We start from the raw sequence: 18,426 nt of genomic DNA, 5'->3' as shown, positions 1-18,426 counted from the left end.
GCCCTCTCCTGGATGCGCGTAAGATAAGACCCCCCCCCAGTCTCTCCATAAAAGGCGGGATAATGAGCTGGTGTTTATTTGACCGAACCTCTCCCTTCTTTCACTTTTACTTCCAGGAGGGACGTTGACAGTCACATTTGTTTGTGCGGACGTTTTTATTATTATTATTGTTTTTTTTAACTAAATTCAGTAAAGTCGACTTGACGTGAAACTACCTCCACTGACGCCGCATTTCCCAAGGTTTCGCTGGCGTATAAGGTCAAGTGCGCACCTGTGTCTAAACAGAAAGAAGAGGTAAACAGCAGTGTCTGGAGTAGACAACACAAACACAGCAGAAGAAGCTCACTGTAGCCTGGGAAGGAAGATCGTATCTCTACAAGCCAAGCTGGGGCTGGTGACAAGACAGGCTTTTAAAAGGGCAGTGGGCCTGTGGATAGCACTTGGTTTGGTCATTAGCTGTAAAAAAAAAAAAAAAATTTCACCACATGCTCTGCCATTTGCAGAGCTTTAATAGGCCCGGTGCTGATAGAGGCACCGGGTTAGGAGACTGGTAAGAGATAGACAGTCTGTGTTGGAAATGAATTGAGAGCTGAGCCATAAAACAGCTCATTTATCCAAACTAGAAAAAAAAAAAAAATGGACACCAACTTTAATAAAGGTTACTCCATCCTTTGCCATGGAAGCTATGTAAAATATAAAAAAGCACACAAAGCAATATTGTGGATTAGTTTGTGTGTTTGTAGTCTGTTGTGTACAATCAAATGTGGTGGGAGTAGCCGTTTGGCTCTGGCATTTTGATCTGCTCATCTCTGAGAGGGAAATGTCAGTGCTAATCATTACTAACATAATCATTGTGAGTAAATCACCAATGGGCCTCCACCTCTGTGCCGCTGGTGGAGAATGTTTCCTCAGACGCTGTCAGAAATGGCACCATAAATGCTCAGCCGGGATCACGTGTGATTATTGAGAAGGCCTCGGCATATGGCTAACATCATTATCATTGTGACCATTTCTGGCTGTCAGCTGGGAAATGGCCTGGATACGCTGCTCATCACTGGAGAAAAGATACGTAATGTGATGGAGATGACTCCTCAGTTATGTTGGTTATGCTTGTTATGTTATTAAACATTAATATTTGCGTGTCCTTCTAAGTGATGACCTGATGGATTTGAGGACAGGAAATGCTTCCTTTACTTTGCCTTTCCTCAGTCTGTTTAGACTTAATGTAGCTGTTTGATTGATTTGGATATGTCAGCAATATAAATTGCCTGCAGCACTGAAGTCATATTTACTCTTAAATTATCAACATCATCCTGTATATTTTAATTTTGGAAAAAAAAAAAAAGGTTGGTGCAACAATTATGAAAAAGAGACACATCCCTCTTTAAAACAGGCTCAGGGGAGAGCTGCTGAGAAAAGCGTTGCTCTGTGGTATATAATGAAAGGACACTGTCAGTCTGTGTCAGTGTCGGCTGGTGTGATGTTGACACGATCAGGAGTGTGTGTGTAGTGGATGCAGTGTGTGTTTTGCTGTAACCCAGCTGTCTGCAGTAATTGCAGAAGAGACAAAAAAAAAAAAAAAAAAAATCGAAATCAAAAACAAGAGCAGACCAGACCATGAGACCATGACAGAGGGTTGTACTGTTACAGTCAGCAATTATCTTTGTGGTGTTGTTTTCTGTCGGGTGGTTTTATCACACAGATCACATAAATCATTAAATAGCTCATATATAAGAAGTATATCATCTATAAGATGACAATTCTGGCCCTCTGCTGCAAATATCATGAGATTTGAAAATGTCCTTCTCTGGCTCATTAACACATCCTCTGTATACATATTTATTATAATCATACACATTCTATAATCCAACTATGAGTAAGAAGAAGGCGTTTTGAAACGACAGCGTAGGGACAGCTCTTGGAGCTAAAATGAGTCCAGATGAAAACTTTATTTAAAGTAAACAGTGTTAAGTGTTAATGTTAAGTCTTTAATCCAAACACAATTTTCCTTGTTCTTTATTTCACTGAAAGAGATTTTTATCTCATGGGTCCAATCTTCATTTTTTAGACATTTTAGGAAGGCACTCCAGAAAGTCAAGCATGGCTACCTCGGACACATTGTTATTTTAATCAGTGCTGATTGTGTCTCTGATAAATGGATCAAAAAAGTAACAAAACCTTTCAAAAACAACAACTCACCATGGCAACAAAGGGTAAGAAATACACATGGTATGTATTCCTCTTTTTCTACTTCATCTATCTACCTTTCATTTGACTGTAGCCCACCTCCAAAAGAGGCCTAATGAACAGATGATGATTCGCATCTGTCAGAACTTTAACTCTTGCCAAGATGATTTAAAGATTAACCAAATGATCTAATGGTTTCTTTCCCCACCTGTATTCAAAATAAGTTATACAAAAAACACACTGTCTTAGCTGTGTGAGTAAAATTGGACCTCTGGTGAACAGCAACAGCCATGTGATTTCAGCAGAATCTCTAATTTCAGTTCTATGTCTTGTGCTACTCTCCACATAGTCTCTCTTGTGTCCTCTCCTCCCTCTCCTCCCTCTTTTCCTCAGCTGTCTCAGTCTGGACACCATCTGTTTAAAGGCCAGAGCCACAAGCCTCACATTTTCATCTCCTCCTTGTCAGTTCATGCATGCACATGTGCACTTGTGTGTGTTAAATAAGATGCCTTTAATTTTGAACCCATCTTTCTTAGCTGACAGGGGCTGAAACATTTGCTTATCTATTAGTCAATCAACAGAAATTCTTCAATTTCGTTTAATGATTTAACATTAAAAAAAGATAAGCATTGCTGTTTTTCTCCGTTTATATCATTTCAAATTGAATTCCTTTTGGTTTTTGGACCCTTGATTTGAGAAAACAAGGGACTGGGGCTCTGTATTTCGTTTGTATTTTCTTTTCATTTTAAAGATTCACTGGTTGATTGATCAAAAAAAAAAAAAAAAAAAAAAAAAAATTCACCAGATAAATAAACAATGAAATATAATCATTGCAGCCCTGATACAATCACTCAATTCTTGCACATTTTTTTTTTCAACAAATGCATTATCCATGACAATGTAATTTGTGATAAAGGCCTTTGTTATTGATATTATTTCTCTGAAGTGCCTCATCTTCCTTCAATAATGAATTAAAGAGGATAAAGTGGATTCTTGCTTCTCTCTTCCTCTTCTTTTAGAAGTTGTGCCAAAAACCTTTAGAAATGCAGCTGTTGTATGGTCTCACCTCACCTCCCCTCCTCCATTCCCCTCTTCCTCCTCACCGCCGTAACCATGGTGACAAAGCTGATTGATTAGATATCTGATTCCAAATCAGCAGAAACAAAATATGACAGCAGATGGTAACCGGACAGAGAGGAAAACTGAGGGATGATGGATTAAATTATAGTTAAACTACTTCTGCATTTGCATTTGCAGAGTGTGATTTTAGAGTGGCATGAGGGTTACATATGAAGATTTAGAGCGTATGACAGAATTACCAAACCGTGAACTGGTTTGTTATGAAAGCTGTGGTCTCACACTACCTTTACCTTACTGCTGTCGACACCTCAACATCAACCAGTTGTGTATAGCATGTTTCACATTCCTGTCATTCATGTATTCGCTTCAGTTTGGTCAACTATCCATTTCACTGCAGGTCACAGAAATAATAAAGTTTGTAGTAACTTTATTTGACGGACTTGTCGTTACGTTTCTAATTAATTTCTTCCAGCTAACATAACCCGGGATCTTTTTGTCTGCGTGCAGCAGGTGAGTTTAACACACCAAATTATACAGTGTATCTACTGGCAAGACAATTTCATAACATACTGTATATGAAGGAATAAAGCAACTACAAATGAATGATTATACATATTTACTTTTTAAATTGAGCAGCTCTTCCAAAGATATTCTGCTTAAAACCAACAACTGCCTTTAAACTCATCAGAAAAGAGCTAACAGTTCTGTCCATGTACTTATTGCTTGTTAGGAAAGTTTTAAGAAATTAGAGGGAAACTTTTTGGGTCCAAGGAAGAAGTGTTACCAAGTGTCGTGATTTAATTCACAGGAGTTTTTTTTTATACAGCTTTCATTCCAATCTGGTACTTGGCTCAGTTTTGCTTTCAGGCCCGTGCACAAAATTCCCAACTGTCTGAAACTGAAAGAACAACTCTGAGGAGGAGGACAAGGCAGTAAACGGGCCCTTAACTAAATATAATTGGTACAGAGAAGCTTAAATGGAAAAGCAGAGTGGATGGATTTGCTGCACACCTGAGAATTACACTGGGGAAATGCCTGTGTGATGTTTAATGTGAGTTAAAATTCAAGAATGTCTCCTTCAAACTTAAAAGCAGCAACTTCACGTTGTTGTTTACCTAAATAGGACTTCTTTTCAATCACTTCAGTGAGACAGACATTACAGAGGACACCTGTTCTAGGTCCTCAGGGGCAGTTAATGGACAGTGGAGAGCTGTAAGACATGTTAATGTGACAGAGGTAAAGACGGAGATTTTCACTTCATTCAGAGCTTTTAGTATGGAAGCAGTGACTCTTATCTCAGTTCATGCTTGTGCTGTAACATTAAATAAATATGCACAAGGTCTTTCTGTCATTCACTCTATTAATAATACAGTGCCAGATACAATCAGAGTTCAGCGAACATCACTTTATGATGTTGCCTTCGGGGATTAAGACTCAGGAAGTCCTACTTGGCTGACAAACGTATGATAAGTGACTTGTTATCACAATGACGACAGAAGAGAAGAGAAGAGAAGAGAAAAGAATGAGAAGGTTTTGCATTTGTTGGTCCATTGAGGTAAAATATCAATTTTCAAACTGAAGTTATAAATTGTAAAAAGAGACATCAGAAAAGGGCAATAGGACCCTCGTTGGCAGGGAGCATTTATTTAGTTCAATTTCCTTTTTTTGTTACTTGTGACAAGAGGCGTGTACCTCTCCTTATTTGAGGACCACCTGCTGCCAGGAAACTCAGAATCAGTTGATAACAATAGCAAACCCTTATTGCATCTTTATTGGTCTGATATGACACCAACCAGGAATGCAAACTGATGAAAACACCTGTCAGAGGCCATGATAAAATGTAATACGCACTGACCACAGTAATACACAAGGTTTTATGAGATGTTAATATTAATACAAATGGAGACAATCACATACTGTGTAGAATGAGGGAATGAAAGTGAGAGATTTTGAGCCTCTCCATCATTATAGTATATCAGAATAAGAATCTATGGTATGGAAATATTGTGTCATGGTGGATGTTTTCAGACTTTTCCACATTATGACAATGAACAGAAAATGAGCATGATGTCTGCCATGCCTGTTGTGACATACGGTATATAAAACATTATTTATTCAGGTTTACATGGTTTTTGAAAAAGTTAAAAGAGTCAGAGGATAAAAGAGATGAAGGAAGACGAATCTGTCAGCTTTTCAGGTGATAATGAACGCATCTGATTTCAAATGTAGAAAATGATTAGATACGTTTTGTTTAAATCAACACTTGGAATGAATATGTGGACAAGTGACAGACTCTTGCTTGTTAGCGCTCTCTGTAGCACTGTCAACATTCACTCAACAACACCCTCAGTCTTAAAGGAAACACCAGATGTTCCTTCTTGTGGCCACTTCTGTTTCATTAGAAAACCATAACATCAGCTTTTGGATTAAGATTGGAAAGCACAGAGGCAGCTGTTTGATATAACCTAAGAAAACTGAGCTCTTGTCTGATATGAATATAATGTTTAACCAATAACAAACTTTTATTGCATCCTCCAACTCCAAATGCTGTCTGAATATCCAACAATGGTGCAGCTGCCACAATGATGACAGATGGTGATTTCCTCGCTGAAAGTGAATGTAGTGTAAGCTGCTCTCTAATGGACTAACTATGTACTGTAGCTACTTAGTCAAGGAAAGACTCATAATACACAGGTTATTTCTTAGAATTTAATCTCAGTCACACGTGATTTACCTTGTCCAATGCTGATAATAAATTCACCATCATGTAGTGATAACATCTCATGTTATCATATTTGTATTTTTGCTCCTTTAATCAGGGAATGCTTATGTGTTTGATCACTTTATGATACTGCAAAAGAAGAGGAAAGGCCCCTGCTCAGCAAAGATACTCACAATTTTGAAAGAGGCCTCTGCAAGACTTAAACTTCCTCCAGCTGCCATGATTTCAATTACTTATAATTTGTATCTCTGCCAAGCAGCAGTGCTGAGAGTCTGCCAAAAGTATCAAGAAATACAGTAAACTCTGGTGCCCTGTTTACTTATAGACATCCCAGTGATTCGTTCGGTGACATTAATCTGTTAAAGGTTGCAGTTTGCATGCTTTACAATGACTCTGTTCTGCCAGTATATAGCCACAATTCACGACTCACCATCTGGATGGCTATTACTCACTTTGGCCTTAACCTCCTAGCACTCTGGCAGATATACACAAACTGTGATTAAACCATAAACTGCATCAAATTAATCTCTTGACTGGAGGACAACCATCTACTATTGCCATCTAGTGGTTATTGGAAGGATGAGGTCTGGAGCATGGGACAATGAGTTGCGATGCACAAATGCAAAAAAAAAAAAAAAATGCAGCGCCAGGCCACTCCATTGCAGTCTTGATATTTTAACATTTTATACAGGATGTGAACTTCACTACTCTGTTTATGTGATAGATGAAAAGGGTGTTGTCTAAATCCTGCTCCAAGATTCCTGCCACAGCACACCCCTCTGAAGAGACGCTACACCACACATTATGGGATAAACATATGATAGTAAATCATCAGAGGACACCCGTGATGCAGGTATTTTCTTAAAGGCAAAACTATTTATTACTGCTGTTGCCAAAAATTGTTTAAAATTCTTTGCCATTTTTATTATTTACCAATTTTATTGCAGGTGTTCCTGCAGCCATAATATGCAATGTGCAGCTGTAGGAGAAAAAAAAAAATTCTTATTTTACTTTTCTAGCATTTTCTCAGCTCGGCCACATGATGGCACTGTAGGCTATATTTAAATGGATTCAAAACTCACAATCCAGCCATTACCATAAAGTAAAACATCCTGAAGTCCTCTGTTAATGTGAGTCTGTACCTTTTAATACCCCTATGTAAACTATTATTTGCCTGTTAGTGGTAATGTAAAGGGGATCCTAAAAGTGGGCTGCAGATGTTCCTTTTATGTTGTGTGTCAAAAAACCTGGAGGCCTAAATGAAGCTTGTGAACCAGGCCTTGAGAGGCACGCACCAAATATCTGACACATGTGGAGGACAGTGGGAAACATAGTTGTGAGCATACAGCAAACATTGTTGCAACAAAACAGTCTGGGGTCATGTAGCTCAATACATCACAAACCATGAAAATGTACCTCCCAGCAAAACACAGGATCCCTTCCAGTCAGAACAGAGGGAATGTAGTATGAGACACAGTGAAAATACGTGTGTGTGTGTGTGTGGGGATGATGATGGCGTAAAAATAAAAAAAAATTTAGAGAGGCCCAGGAGATGAAAAGAGTCTGCCTCATAAACACCAGAATGCCTCATGATTTTCAATTTGAACAATCCATGTGGTGACTCGACAAATACCTGCAAAAACCCTTAAAACTCAAATCAGTCTCAATAAGTGAGACGACAGTGGGAGGAAAGATAGCTGACAAAGCGTATCCATATGTCTCACTCATGCGGTGTCTCTCCATGCATGTGTGCCCATGTGCTAATGTGTAGCAGTTGTTCCCCCCCACCCCTCCAACCACCACCACCCATCACCCACACCCCTCCCTCACAGTGGCTGCAGAGATGGTACTTGGGAGTGATTTTGGTCCCAGATGTGTGCCAGCTCATGTCTGCCTTTGATGCCCATTGCTGAGACTATTTTCTTTTACAGGGCAACATTCGTGAGCAGACTCGACCGCAGGCAACTGTTTCTTTAGAGGAAAGTAATGTAAAGGAAAACAGAGATGGAAACCAGTAATACAAGAGTGAGAGGATCACTCAACCACATTTGCTTGGATATGGTTTGAAGACACAAGGAGTGGCACACAATTTTTAAACATCCTGTAGACAGGGAAGAAGACAGACACGCACGCTCTCGAATACCCACACACTGATACTATAGAAAAGACAATACAGGGCCAGACAAACACAGTCTCTTTCTGGGCAGGCTAAAATAGGAAAAGAGATACATTACCTTGAAGCAGGAGATGCATGCGCAAGAGTAAGTTTAGAGTGGGCTAAATCTGCAGCTGCATCACCGATAAAACCTACATATTCTTGGCTTTTAGTAGTAGTGCATAAATCTCACTCCCTGTTTAAAAATGCTTTCCAGTTCCAGTGAAAGATTTGTGGACGAGAGTCCCGGGAGAGAACCCCACAGTGCCAGCTGATTGTTTGAGGATCTTGATTACTGATTGACAGCACCTATGAGAGTGCAAATGAGCCACAAGGCTTGGTGTATAAAAACAGCATCTCGAGTTCTGCAGATGGTTGAATTGATCTTCTCGCTGACTTATGAGCTAATTTCTGAGCCCATCAGCCGCAGTTTGTTTGAAAATGGGTGAGTTTTGTTTTTTTGGAGTCGTTGAAAAATGTGAGTGTTTATTTAATGCTCTGATTAAGGTTGGATGTCATACATATGTATCCGTTTCACTTGTGTTTAATTCTTTCTTGGCAGCAAAGAAAGTGTTGATTGTGTACGCCCATCAGAGCGATGGCTCATTTAATGCTGCGGCCAAAGATGCTGCAGTGGAGGTTTTAACTGCCCAGGGGTGTGCTGTGGAAGTATCTGACCTGTATGCTATGAAGTTTAAAGCCACTGCTACTGCTGAAGACATCACCGGTAGATAAATTTCCTAGTGGCATTAAAAATGTCATACTTTTTTTGATTGCTCTTCAGCACTACAGGAAACGCTTTACTTTGTCTCTGCAGGGGAGGTTAAGAATGCAAAAAACTTTCGTTACGCAGAGGAGACCAAACTGGCATGGGAGGAAGGGAAACTGTCTCCTGACATCACTGAAGAACAACGCAAAGTCACAGAGGCAGACCTAATCATCTTTCAGGTAGAGCCTGAGTGGCAGTAATGGGTTTGTGCTAAGCCCTAAGTTCTTCACATAAAACTAACTTTAACCCCCTGCTTTCCTCAGTTCCCCATGTACTGGTTCTCTGTTCCTGCAATCATGAAGGGCTGGTTTGACCGGGTTCTCACCCTGGGATTTGCCTACTCGAAAGATAAGCGATACAGCAACGGGATCTTCAAGGTGAGGGATCAAGCAAAAGATCTGCATTACTAGTCTAAAGCCTCCAACTCTTAATTTGACTTTCTGCACAGGACAAGAAAACCATACTGTCCTTCACCACTGGTTCTCATGAGTCAATGTTCAGTGCAAATGGCATCAATGGAGACATGAATGTCACACTGTGGCCACTACAGGTATAATATTAGCATGAATCGGCTGAATCAAAGGTTTAACATTTTGACAAATGACTAACACATCTCTCTGCAGAACGGTATTCTGCACTACTGTGGCTTCCAGGTTCTGGCCCCTCAGATCTTCTGGGCTCCATCTCATGTTCCCGCTGAAGCCTGCAGCACCATGCTGGAGGCCTGGCGTAAACGACTGCCAGGCCTCCTGGGAGAAGAGCCGCTTAGCTTTACTCCCTTGGACTGCTTTGACGTGGAGAAGGGGTTCCAGCTGAAGCCTGAGGTCCATGAGAAACATGCCACCAAGGAGTTTGGACTGACGGTGGGGATCCACATCGGAAAACCACTGCCACCAAACAACCAGATGAAAGCTGGAGTCTGAAGATGGCAGGGCTTTATTTAGTGTCATACCTATCAATTGTATGATAAAATTACAACTTCTTGTAACACTGTCTAGACTTCAATTCTTGCTCTTCCATCATGAAGAACTGGCCTGATGGTTCCTGAGTTTTACACATACAGCCAGGTATTCCTTGTAGAGGCACTTATTATCCTTTGTGCAATATTTCACTCATTCTACAGTCTTGGGTGTAAAGCATTCACCACTGGGTTGTTGACTCATGTTCAGCTTAAATTGAACTGACGGACTATAGCACCCTGGCAACAGAAATATATTATGGGGAATTTTCTCCACAAGCATTAAGTATTACACCACATGTTGTCCATTTTCAAGCTTCTGCTGGGATCTTATTAGGAAAGACTTCACTGATATACAACACTACAACATTGTCTTTACAAAACTGAGAGCCAAAACTTTTCTAAATCCACAAATTGGGATATTTTATATTCATTTTTTTTTTTTTTTTTTTTTTTTTTTTTTTTTAAAAAGAAACAAAACCCCATGCTGGGCAGATTAAAATATTCAGCCTGGTTTAAAGTGAACACTTTCCAGGTGCTCCTCGGATGTCAGCTTTATTTTATAGCCTTTGGGTCCAATTCTGACCTTAAATTCCTGCCTCTACAAGTTACTCAGACTTTAATGGGCTATCTTAACAAATCTGCACATTAATCTTTTTGTGTGGTGCATTCATAACTAAATTGAACCATCTATAATGTAACATGACACTATCAGTGTAGTTGCTCTTAGTGATGCTCCTGCAGAGACTTATCACCCAAATATTCAGCTCCTGTGGGTGAGTTTCAGCTCATTGTTTAGCTGTGTGGTGGCACACTGTTTTGGTTCGCTCTCACTCCTCAGTGTTAAGAGAAAACCCACTGTACACGACCTGCTCAGCACCAAAGAAAGTGACTAACTGGTGGAAAATAGTGGAGCATTTAGAAACTAAAAAAATATTGTTTTTCCCGAAGGAGTTGGTAGAGACCAAAAACAGCTCAAATTTGCCAGTTGGTGTGAGAAACAATCCCAGATGAGTACTAAGTGTTCCAAACTACAGGCTGTGTAAACAACCAACTGAAAGGTGAAAAGTAAATTCTCTGTTCACATCTTGCTTCCACTAAAAAAAAAAAAAAAAATTAAACATTTATTGCAGGTACAAAGCACATGTTTTTGTCCAATATTCAGTGATATCCTCCAATTTGCTTCTGACTCCTCAGATCTACTGGGCCTCTTGGGAGAAACGCCCCTTTCCTTCACTCCCTCTCACTGCTTTGATGGGGAGAGGGGATTCTAGCTGAAGCCTGAGGTCTATGAGAAACATGTTAAACAAGGAGCTTGTTCTGACAGTGGGAACCCACCTGGGTAAACCGCTCCAACCCAGCAGCCACATCAAAGCTGGAGGGGGGTGATGAACACTACTCTTTTGGCTTGGCCCTTGCAATAAAAGCCTCATCTCTTGCTGATTCTGGTGGAAGTTTTGACCTTCGTGTTAGGGTGAGCTGAGTTAATATTCTCGTGAGTACTTTGTTTTGGACATGTGATTTTGAGCAAATCAAACAAATGTACCACATGCTGCCTGGTTTAAGCTGGAGCCTTCTCCACTTTGTATACAGACATGCTGGCGACCAAAGACTCTGCTCACATGCAGGTTTGTGCTCTACACAGAAACACAAGTGGCCAAGCACTTTTCCCAGAGAAGCAGCTTTTGTTTGGGTATGGAGGAAATGAGATGGAGGCTGGGGTGGGGGGTAGGGGGGCACACTTAAGGAAATGGCCTTGCACTCTGATGTCCAGACCACAGTCTGTGACATGTAGGAACTTGACAGTGTGCATATTTCACAGCTGAGGTTTCACAAGGTCACAAGTGTGTTTGTTTGTGTTGAGTCAGGTCCAGTTTCATAATCACCTGTCTCTGCAGCCAGAACATGTTCAGATCATTTCCTTTTCTTGCTGTCATAAAACAGAAGAAGCTTAGTGAGTTACCCACTGAGCTGGTTAAGCCATCTCATTTCTGTAGTCTAATATGACTTTGGGCCTCACAGCTAAACACCTCACAGCTCTCTTACAACATGAGAGGAGTCATAGATGACAGTGTGATTAAATTCTGCCTCGAGAAACTACAGAAGTGTGAAGTGTGTGAAATGTGTGATTTGTTTTTTTTCTTTTTCGCTTCATCCTTGTATTTACACCAATTCTGCATCAATAGGTCTACACAACAACATGATTAAATCTTACTATTATAAGTTTGAAGGTTTTAAGGAGTACTTTTATGCATCATTGTCTCAGACAGAATACACTATAGTGTTGAAGTTAGAATTGCTGCAGTTGTGGGCATTCAGTGTTTATGTATGTAAGGGTTATACCACAGTATCTGATCTGGTGTCCATCCTGCTCTACCATTGTCAATCCCAGTTCTCCCACCCTGGCTGTAGGGAAATCCATTTTTGGCTGGTTCAATGGGCGGAAGTGGGCACCGTCTTATACCAGGCAGGGAACAGAGTATCCGGAAAAGCAGTCCTGTTTTAGGCTCACATAGACCCATTTATTCAGATACAAAATAGCAACAAAATGTTTAGAGGAAGACTGAAGTTTGAGTGAATCCCAGCTTTTCATCAAACACACAGCTAAGATTGGATTAAAGGAATACTTTGACATTTTGAGACATGCATTTACTTTCTTGCCAAAAATTATATAGGATTGATACCAGCCTCATGTCTGTTTGGGAGAAGAAGTTTTGCTTGGCTTAGCATAATGAATGGAAACAGACGGAAACAGCTCTGTTCAGCCAACAACATCCACCTGTGAGGCTTATTAATTAACACGCTACATCTTGTTTTTTTAATCTGAACAAAACCCAAAAGGAAAAAAATGAAACACTGTGTTATTCCAGGTGGTTATGTGTGGAACTATCCTTTGTCTAACTTCCTGGAGTCTTTGCTGGGTACCTGCCAACTCCTTCAAGCCAGTAAACAGTCAGGCACATAATCCTCTGTAAAATTATGTTTTCACATTTTGGTTTTCTCACACATTGAAGAAACTTTACTCTGTAGATGTGCTGTGTCACGGCTACTGCCATGCTTCTGGTTTTCCTTTGTGTTTCCTTGTGTCCCCCCCCCCTCCTCTGTGTTTCCTGTGCTCCCTTGTCTGTCTCTCTGTGTCTGTGTATGTGTGTTGTGGGCGTGACCCTCCCCTGCCTGACTCTCCTGGCTCCTGATTCCCTGCTGATTGCACCACCTGCCTTCCATCAAGCTCATCATCCTGCTGTATATCCACTCCGACTCTTCACCCACTCCGGATTATTGTGTCTGCTACAGTGGTAGTTAATGCTTCAGAGCTCTCTAGTGTTCTTAGTCAACTGTTTCCTCGTGTTGTATCCTTAGCTCATCTCTATCTCTCTGTCCTGTGCTCTGGGATCACACCTCCCTGCCTGTCTGCTTGCATGCTCTCCAACCCACAACCATGTGCTACCTCCAGCCGGCCCACACCGTTCTCCCTCATTCATCCACCCACCCTGCCCAGCCCTCCCGCCCTCTGCTTCAGCCAGCTACCTCCACACTCATTCCACCTCCATTCCTCCCTACCTTTTTAATAAATCCTCTTCTTTTATCTTAATCCAAAGTCTGTGTCTGCATGTAACTCCACACTGCAAATCATAACCTACTTTTTGCCAGATTTTTTTTTTTTTACCTTCATAAAGAGCCAGGGTTTCTGTTTCTGTTTCCAGCGTTTATGCTAAGCTATGCTAACTGGCTGCTAGCAGTAGCTTAATATCCAATGTACAGACATAAGAGTGGTATTATTGATCTTCTTGTGTAACGTGTCAATAAACATGTTTCCCTTAAAGGTGCTATATTTAAGTTTTTGATATCGCTACAAAGCCAGTGTTAGCATTAACAGCTGTTTACTTACCAATCTAGAAGAAATGTTGCAAGTTCAGCATTATTCTTCATTCCTTGTCTCCAGCAGTGCAATCAACACCAATGTAAACTCTTGTTTTGTCTCTGTTTCTATCACCTCTTTTCTTCTACTGAGCTTAGCATCCCTGCAGCATCCAGGATGCCGTCAGATCAGCATGAGAGGATGAAGAAGTATTGCTGATCAGGTAACATATAACCTCTTGTCTTGTAAACGTAAAGATGGCTGAAGCTCTTGGCATGTGACCATTATCACCACCACCTGGCAAAAAAAAAACCACAGCAGAGAAAAGCTTACATATACCTGTACCTTACATGTACCTATAAAGGTCTTTATTCATCAAACCTGAGGTGAGATTTGAGTTGAGAATCGGGGCTGAGCCAGATGTGACTGATTGTTCTTTGTTGACTTTTGAGTGTTTTGATTAGGCTGTAAATGGGTTCTTGTGTTTCCACCAGATGTCACAGGGTTAACAGCAGGCCTGCTATTAAACACTATGACCCCAAACAGGCAGGGAAAGAGAGAGGGAGAGCTGGTAAAATGCAGGAGAAAAAGAGGCCGTCTGAGAAATGAGGCAAATTATTTATATCATCCATCCTCTCACTCTTTCAGGAGCTTCATTAAAATCCAATCAATTACATCTCAACGCAAACCACAGCTTGTCGAACTTGGCGTGTGTGTGCTACTAACTCCATGTGTGCATATACATGAGGAAAGTGAGGCACAGTTCAGGTCAGTTATATTAAGATTGGCAGCAGGAAAGGTTTGTAATGAAGAACTACCGGCGTTTACTTTTATGCTATAGCTTAAGTTCCAACTGCCCTCTTTACCTTCGTATCACAGAGTGTCCATTGTATGTTCCCCATCATTATGAAACTGAGGAATTCACTCTGACATCTGAGCACAATCATCCCCCCCCAAAACTAGACCAATCACAGTAGCCTCTTAAATCAAGCCTTTCTTGTGGTGAGTCCATAGGTTCCCACACTCCTTGTTAAAGAGAGGAATTCAGAGATTGATAGTTCAACAAAACAATTCTTTACTCACAATTGACTCAAACATACAACATTGTTAAAGTAGTTTTACCTCTGGGAAAATCCTGCTGTTAACTGATGGCATACCTGATACAGCAGACAAAGTATTCCAGGTTGATCTGCCTTTAGCATGACAGGAAATAAAATATTTTTATGGTTTTATTTTCTCATAAATACAGGGTGTAAACCACTTGTGCGAGTATCTTTATTGAACGTGTGTGTGCATGCTTGTGCGTACGTGTGTGTGTGTGTGTGTGTGTGTGTGTATGATAAATCTCTCACGGTACTATGTTGGTGATCACAGCCTGAACAGCTGGAAAGAAACATTATAAAAAGGGTGGACTAACAGCTGTGGAGGAACACGATCACAAATAGAGTCAAGGAGCTCTTTACGAGGTCCGAAAAAAGGGGAGAAAAAAACATGGGGGGAAAAAATAATAACAATCACTACCTCCTTCCTCCTTTCACAAACTTTTACAGGATGTGTCTTTCATGCCTTGCTCTTTTCATCCTCATCTCCATCCTTCTTTTGTGTTGGTCCTGTCCTCTCACCAGTGTGAAAATACACAGGAAACATTTGCCACAATGGGACTTTTCACACATCTTTTACTCAATGGGGATTTGAATGTTCATTGGAGACGTATTCCTGAAGGGATCAGACTGTAGTTTACCACATATAAGCAAACACTTTCACAAATCAGGTTCCTGACAGGCACTTCACTCAGCTCGGATGGCAGTGATAGGGCCCAGGCGAGCCTGCACTTTGCAACTTTGAAACTCTTGCACGGAAGGCCTGCCATTGTGGTTTTGACAAATGGATGGACAGAAAGCTATTGGCCTCCGTTCAGGCTCTGATGTATAGGGTGCCTGGTAGTGGGAGGCTGACGTGAGGCAGCAAAGCTGTTTCATATTTACAAGCAGTGGTTGAATGTGACTGGGAGGTTCAGGGAAGGCCTTTGGTGGTTTGGTGCATCAGTGTGACAGGGTTAAGACTGCAGTCAGCCATTACGCTCCTCTCTAAATCCTTTTCTATACTGTAATGAGAAGCAGATACCTACTATCTCCACTATGGGCTGCAGAGTGACGGGAGAAACAGACACATGGTGAACACAGCACATCCCGTCCCTCACTCCTGTTTGATCCTTTGCTCTAATGTTGACTCCTCTTTCTTTCTATCTTTGATTCAATCTCCTCTCTGGCTCTTGTTTCATGCATCTCACTTGGATATTTCCCTTGATATAATACCGATGTATTCCCACTGTCATACATCAGCATAAACAATGAAAGGATACAAATGGCCTCATATGTTTTGGTCTGTGAGTAACAGATGTAAGTAGACATTCAGAGTTATAGATGAGACTATGAGGAAAGACTAGATGAATGGGAGTACTGGTGCTAGTGCCCCTCACTAGGAGCTCCAGGCGCGGAGGGCTCAACTCCAGATGCTGCCTGGGTTGCCACATCCTAGCCGTAATCCCTCTGCAGTGCTGCGCTTGTGTGTATGTGATCGGTGGGGAGACCATGAATGGGAACCACCTGGGACAGAGAAATATGGCTCTAGGTCATTTTCCGTCACATGTTGCTCTGGTGATTTTGATCAATAGTTTTGTGCTGCAGGGTCACTTTTAAACACGATATTTACAGTATATCGCCAGTTAGATCTGTTTCCATTGAAATGGCTCAGGGCCCATTTTTCTAGCATGTTTATCTACATTACTTATTCCATCATCTTGTTCGAGTGGTGTGGAGTTGTGTTTATATCCAAAAAATCCTGCAGTGTTTGGTTTGCAGTGTTCAGACTCAAACTTTTTCAATTGAAACATCACACTGTTTCATCTAAAAAATCAGACTGTTTACCACTGATACAACTTAAAAGTTTCAAACATAAGTCAAACCATGAACTTGATCCAAGTGACTATACGTCAGCTCTGAGGCTTTCATGGATTGTCAGGACAAGGCAACACCTACAAGTAACATAGCTGGTAAAACTATTGCTGCAGGCTTCCCCAAAACACAGCGCATTCCAGCAGCACTGATGGTCCATTTTTCATTTAGTGTGACAGGACAATAGGGGTGAAAGTTAACCACCTTATCTGTGAACTCTATGTCGTCGGCATGGTGAGGCACTGTGTTGTAAAGCACACGTTAGGATTGTCAGGATAGGATTTCTAGATTAGAGCTGCAGCCCCTAGGGAACGCAGTGAGACAGACACCATCTCATGCAGCCTGTGGACAGATTCTGTCATTCACTAATCCATAGTGGACACTCACTGTCCCCTGGAGCAAGACTTTTCCTCAGCTATCACCCATCTTCTTCATGGTCCCCATGACCTGACTCATATTAATGAACATGGTGTGAGTGTGTGTGCGTGTGTGCAAGAATGCAGAGAGGGTGGGGGTGAACAGCAACCTGTAACGCTTGGAGAAAGCAGAACTTGCATTTTGTTTTACTTACTGCTGCGTATAGAGATGACAGACAAAGTTAATGGACTGTATGAACCACAGCCGGTCATGGTCAACAACTAAGCATGAAGGCACTGACAGATTCAGTGAGGTCATAAAGAGACAGGGAGAAAAAAGAGCAAAGAGAAAGCTCTTGGAGACAGCAGGAGAAAAACAACGTAAGAGACAAGATTTTAAAACTACTACATTCAATATCTTTATAATAACAACAGATCAAATTTCTAAATGTAATTTGAAAGCTCTCATTCCTGCTGATGAACCCATAGAGAATTGTCACCCAACCCTGCAGTTCTCCCCGGGTTTACAGAGCTTTCTAAACGTCTTTCAGCCCATTGTTTGGGTTTTACAGCCCACAACTTTAGTGTTTTGGTTCACTCTCACCGTCACTTGTCAGCGATGTTTTCAGCTGCACCAGGCAGCTGCTTTCAGCACAAAAGCTCTAATAAGCCCACTGTAAGCTACCTGCCCTGCTCCAAATGACAGACACACAAAAATGAAGACTTCTAGCTGATGAGCATAGGGGAGCATTTAGCAGCTTTAAGAGCCGGATATTTCCCTCAGGAGTTGGTGCAGCGCAAACAACCTGGAATTTAAAAGAGAGTAAATATTTAACTTACATTTGCTTCATGGCCACAAACACATCTCCTTATGAATGACCCTGGTGCTCCATATCTCCTGGATGTGTAAATAAGTTGTTGTTTTTTAACAAGTTTGCCACATCAACTTCAAGGTTGTTGATATGTCAGTACAGCTTGTTTTCGCTGCCTCCAAGTGGCCAAAATGCAGGTTTGATAAATCTATTTCACATACCTCTTCAACACAAAGCCTCTTAGTGTATTCTCACTTTTTTTTTTTGTTGCAAATTCGACATCGGAGCAGCTCTCAGATTTCCCTCGCATTCATGGCCTGGTGTAAGGGATGCTCTGTCAGTGTGAGGAATGCCTTGATTGCTACATTTCCTAACAAGGACGCACTCTTTCTGCCAAACATGCACCTGCATGAACAGATCCCCGAGAGACACAAAAGATCACCTCATCGCAAGCATTAAGAATATCTGCAGTGACAAAAAAAAAAAAAAAAAAAACTGCCTCAAAAACGCAGCCTTTTGTTCTCTGAAAGGTCCATTGCAGTCCCTCATGTTCACACACTCCCTCGCAAGCTCC

General features: G+C 41.2%; 1 protein-coding gene across 1 annotated transcript; it reads left to right on the top strand.

Annotated features, from left to right (window-relative positions):
* Positions 1–8,430: 8,430 nt before the first annotated feature.
* Positions 8,431–9,901, top strand: LOC139620405 (NAD(P)H dehydrogenase [quinone] 1-like). The gene is made up of 6 exons (XM_071475907.1): positions 8,431–8,589; positions 8,707–8,871; positions 8,962–9,092; positions 9,177–9,290; positions 9,362–9,463; positions 9,537–9,901. Exons 1-6 carry the CDS (start codon positions 8,586–8,588, stop codon positions 9,834–9,836), a joined length of 816 nt encoding a protein of 271 aa, XP_071332008.1. The 5' UTR covers positions 8,431–8,585; the 3' UTR covers positions 9,837–9,901.
* The last annotated feature ends 8,525 nt before the right edge of the window (positions 9,902–18,426 follow it).

This window comes from Trachinotus anak, unplaced genomic scaffold (genome assembly GCF_046630095.1).
Source record: "Trachinotus anak isolate AG129_WGS33_773 ecotype Australia unplaced genomic scaffold, CSIRO_AGI_Tana_v1 ptg000001l, whole genome shotgun sequence".
Lineage (NCBI taxonomy): Eukaryota > Metazoa > Chordata > Actinopteri > Carangiformes > Carangidae > Trachinotus > Trachinotus anak.
This window is presented reverse-complemented; position numbering and strand designations above follow the sequence as displayed.

Coding starts and splice junctions, on each gene's coding strand:
- LOC139620405 (XM_071475907.1), top strand. Junction 8,872..8,961: donor TACTGCTGAAGACATCACCG/GTAGATAAATTT, acceptor TTGTCTCTGCAG/GGGAGGTTAAGAATGCAAAA. Junction 9,464..9,536: donor TCACACTGTGGCCACTACAG/GTATAATATTAG, acceptor ATCTCTCTGCAG/AACGGTATTCTGCACTACTG.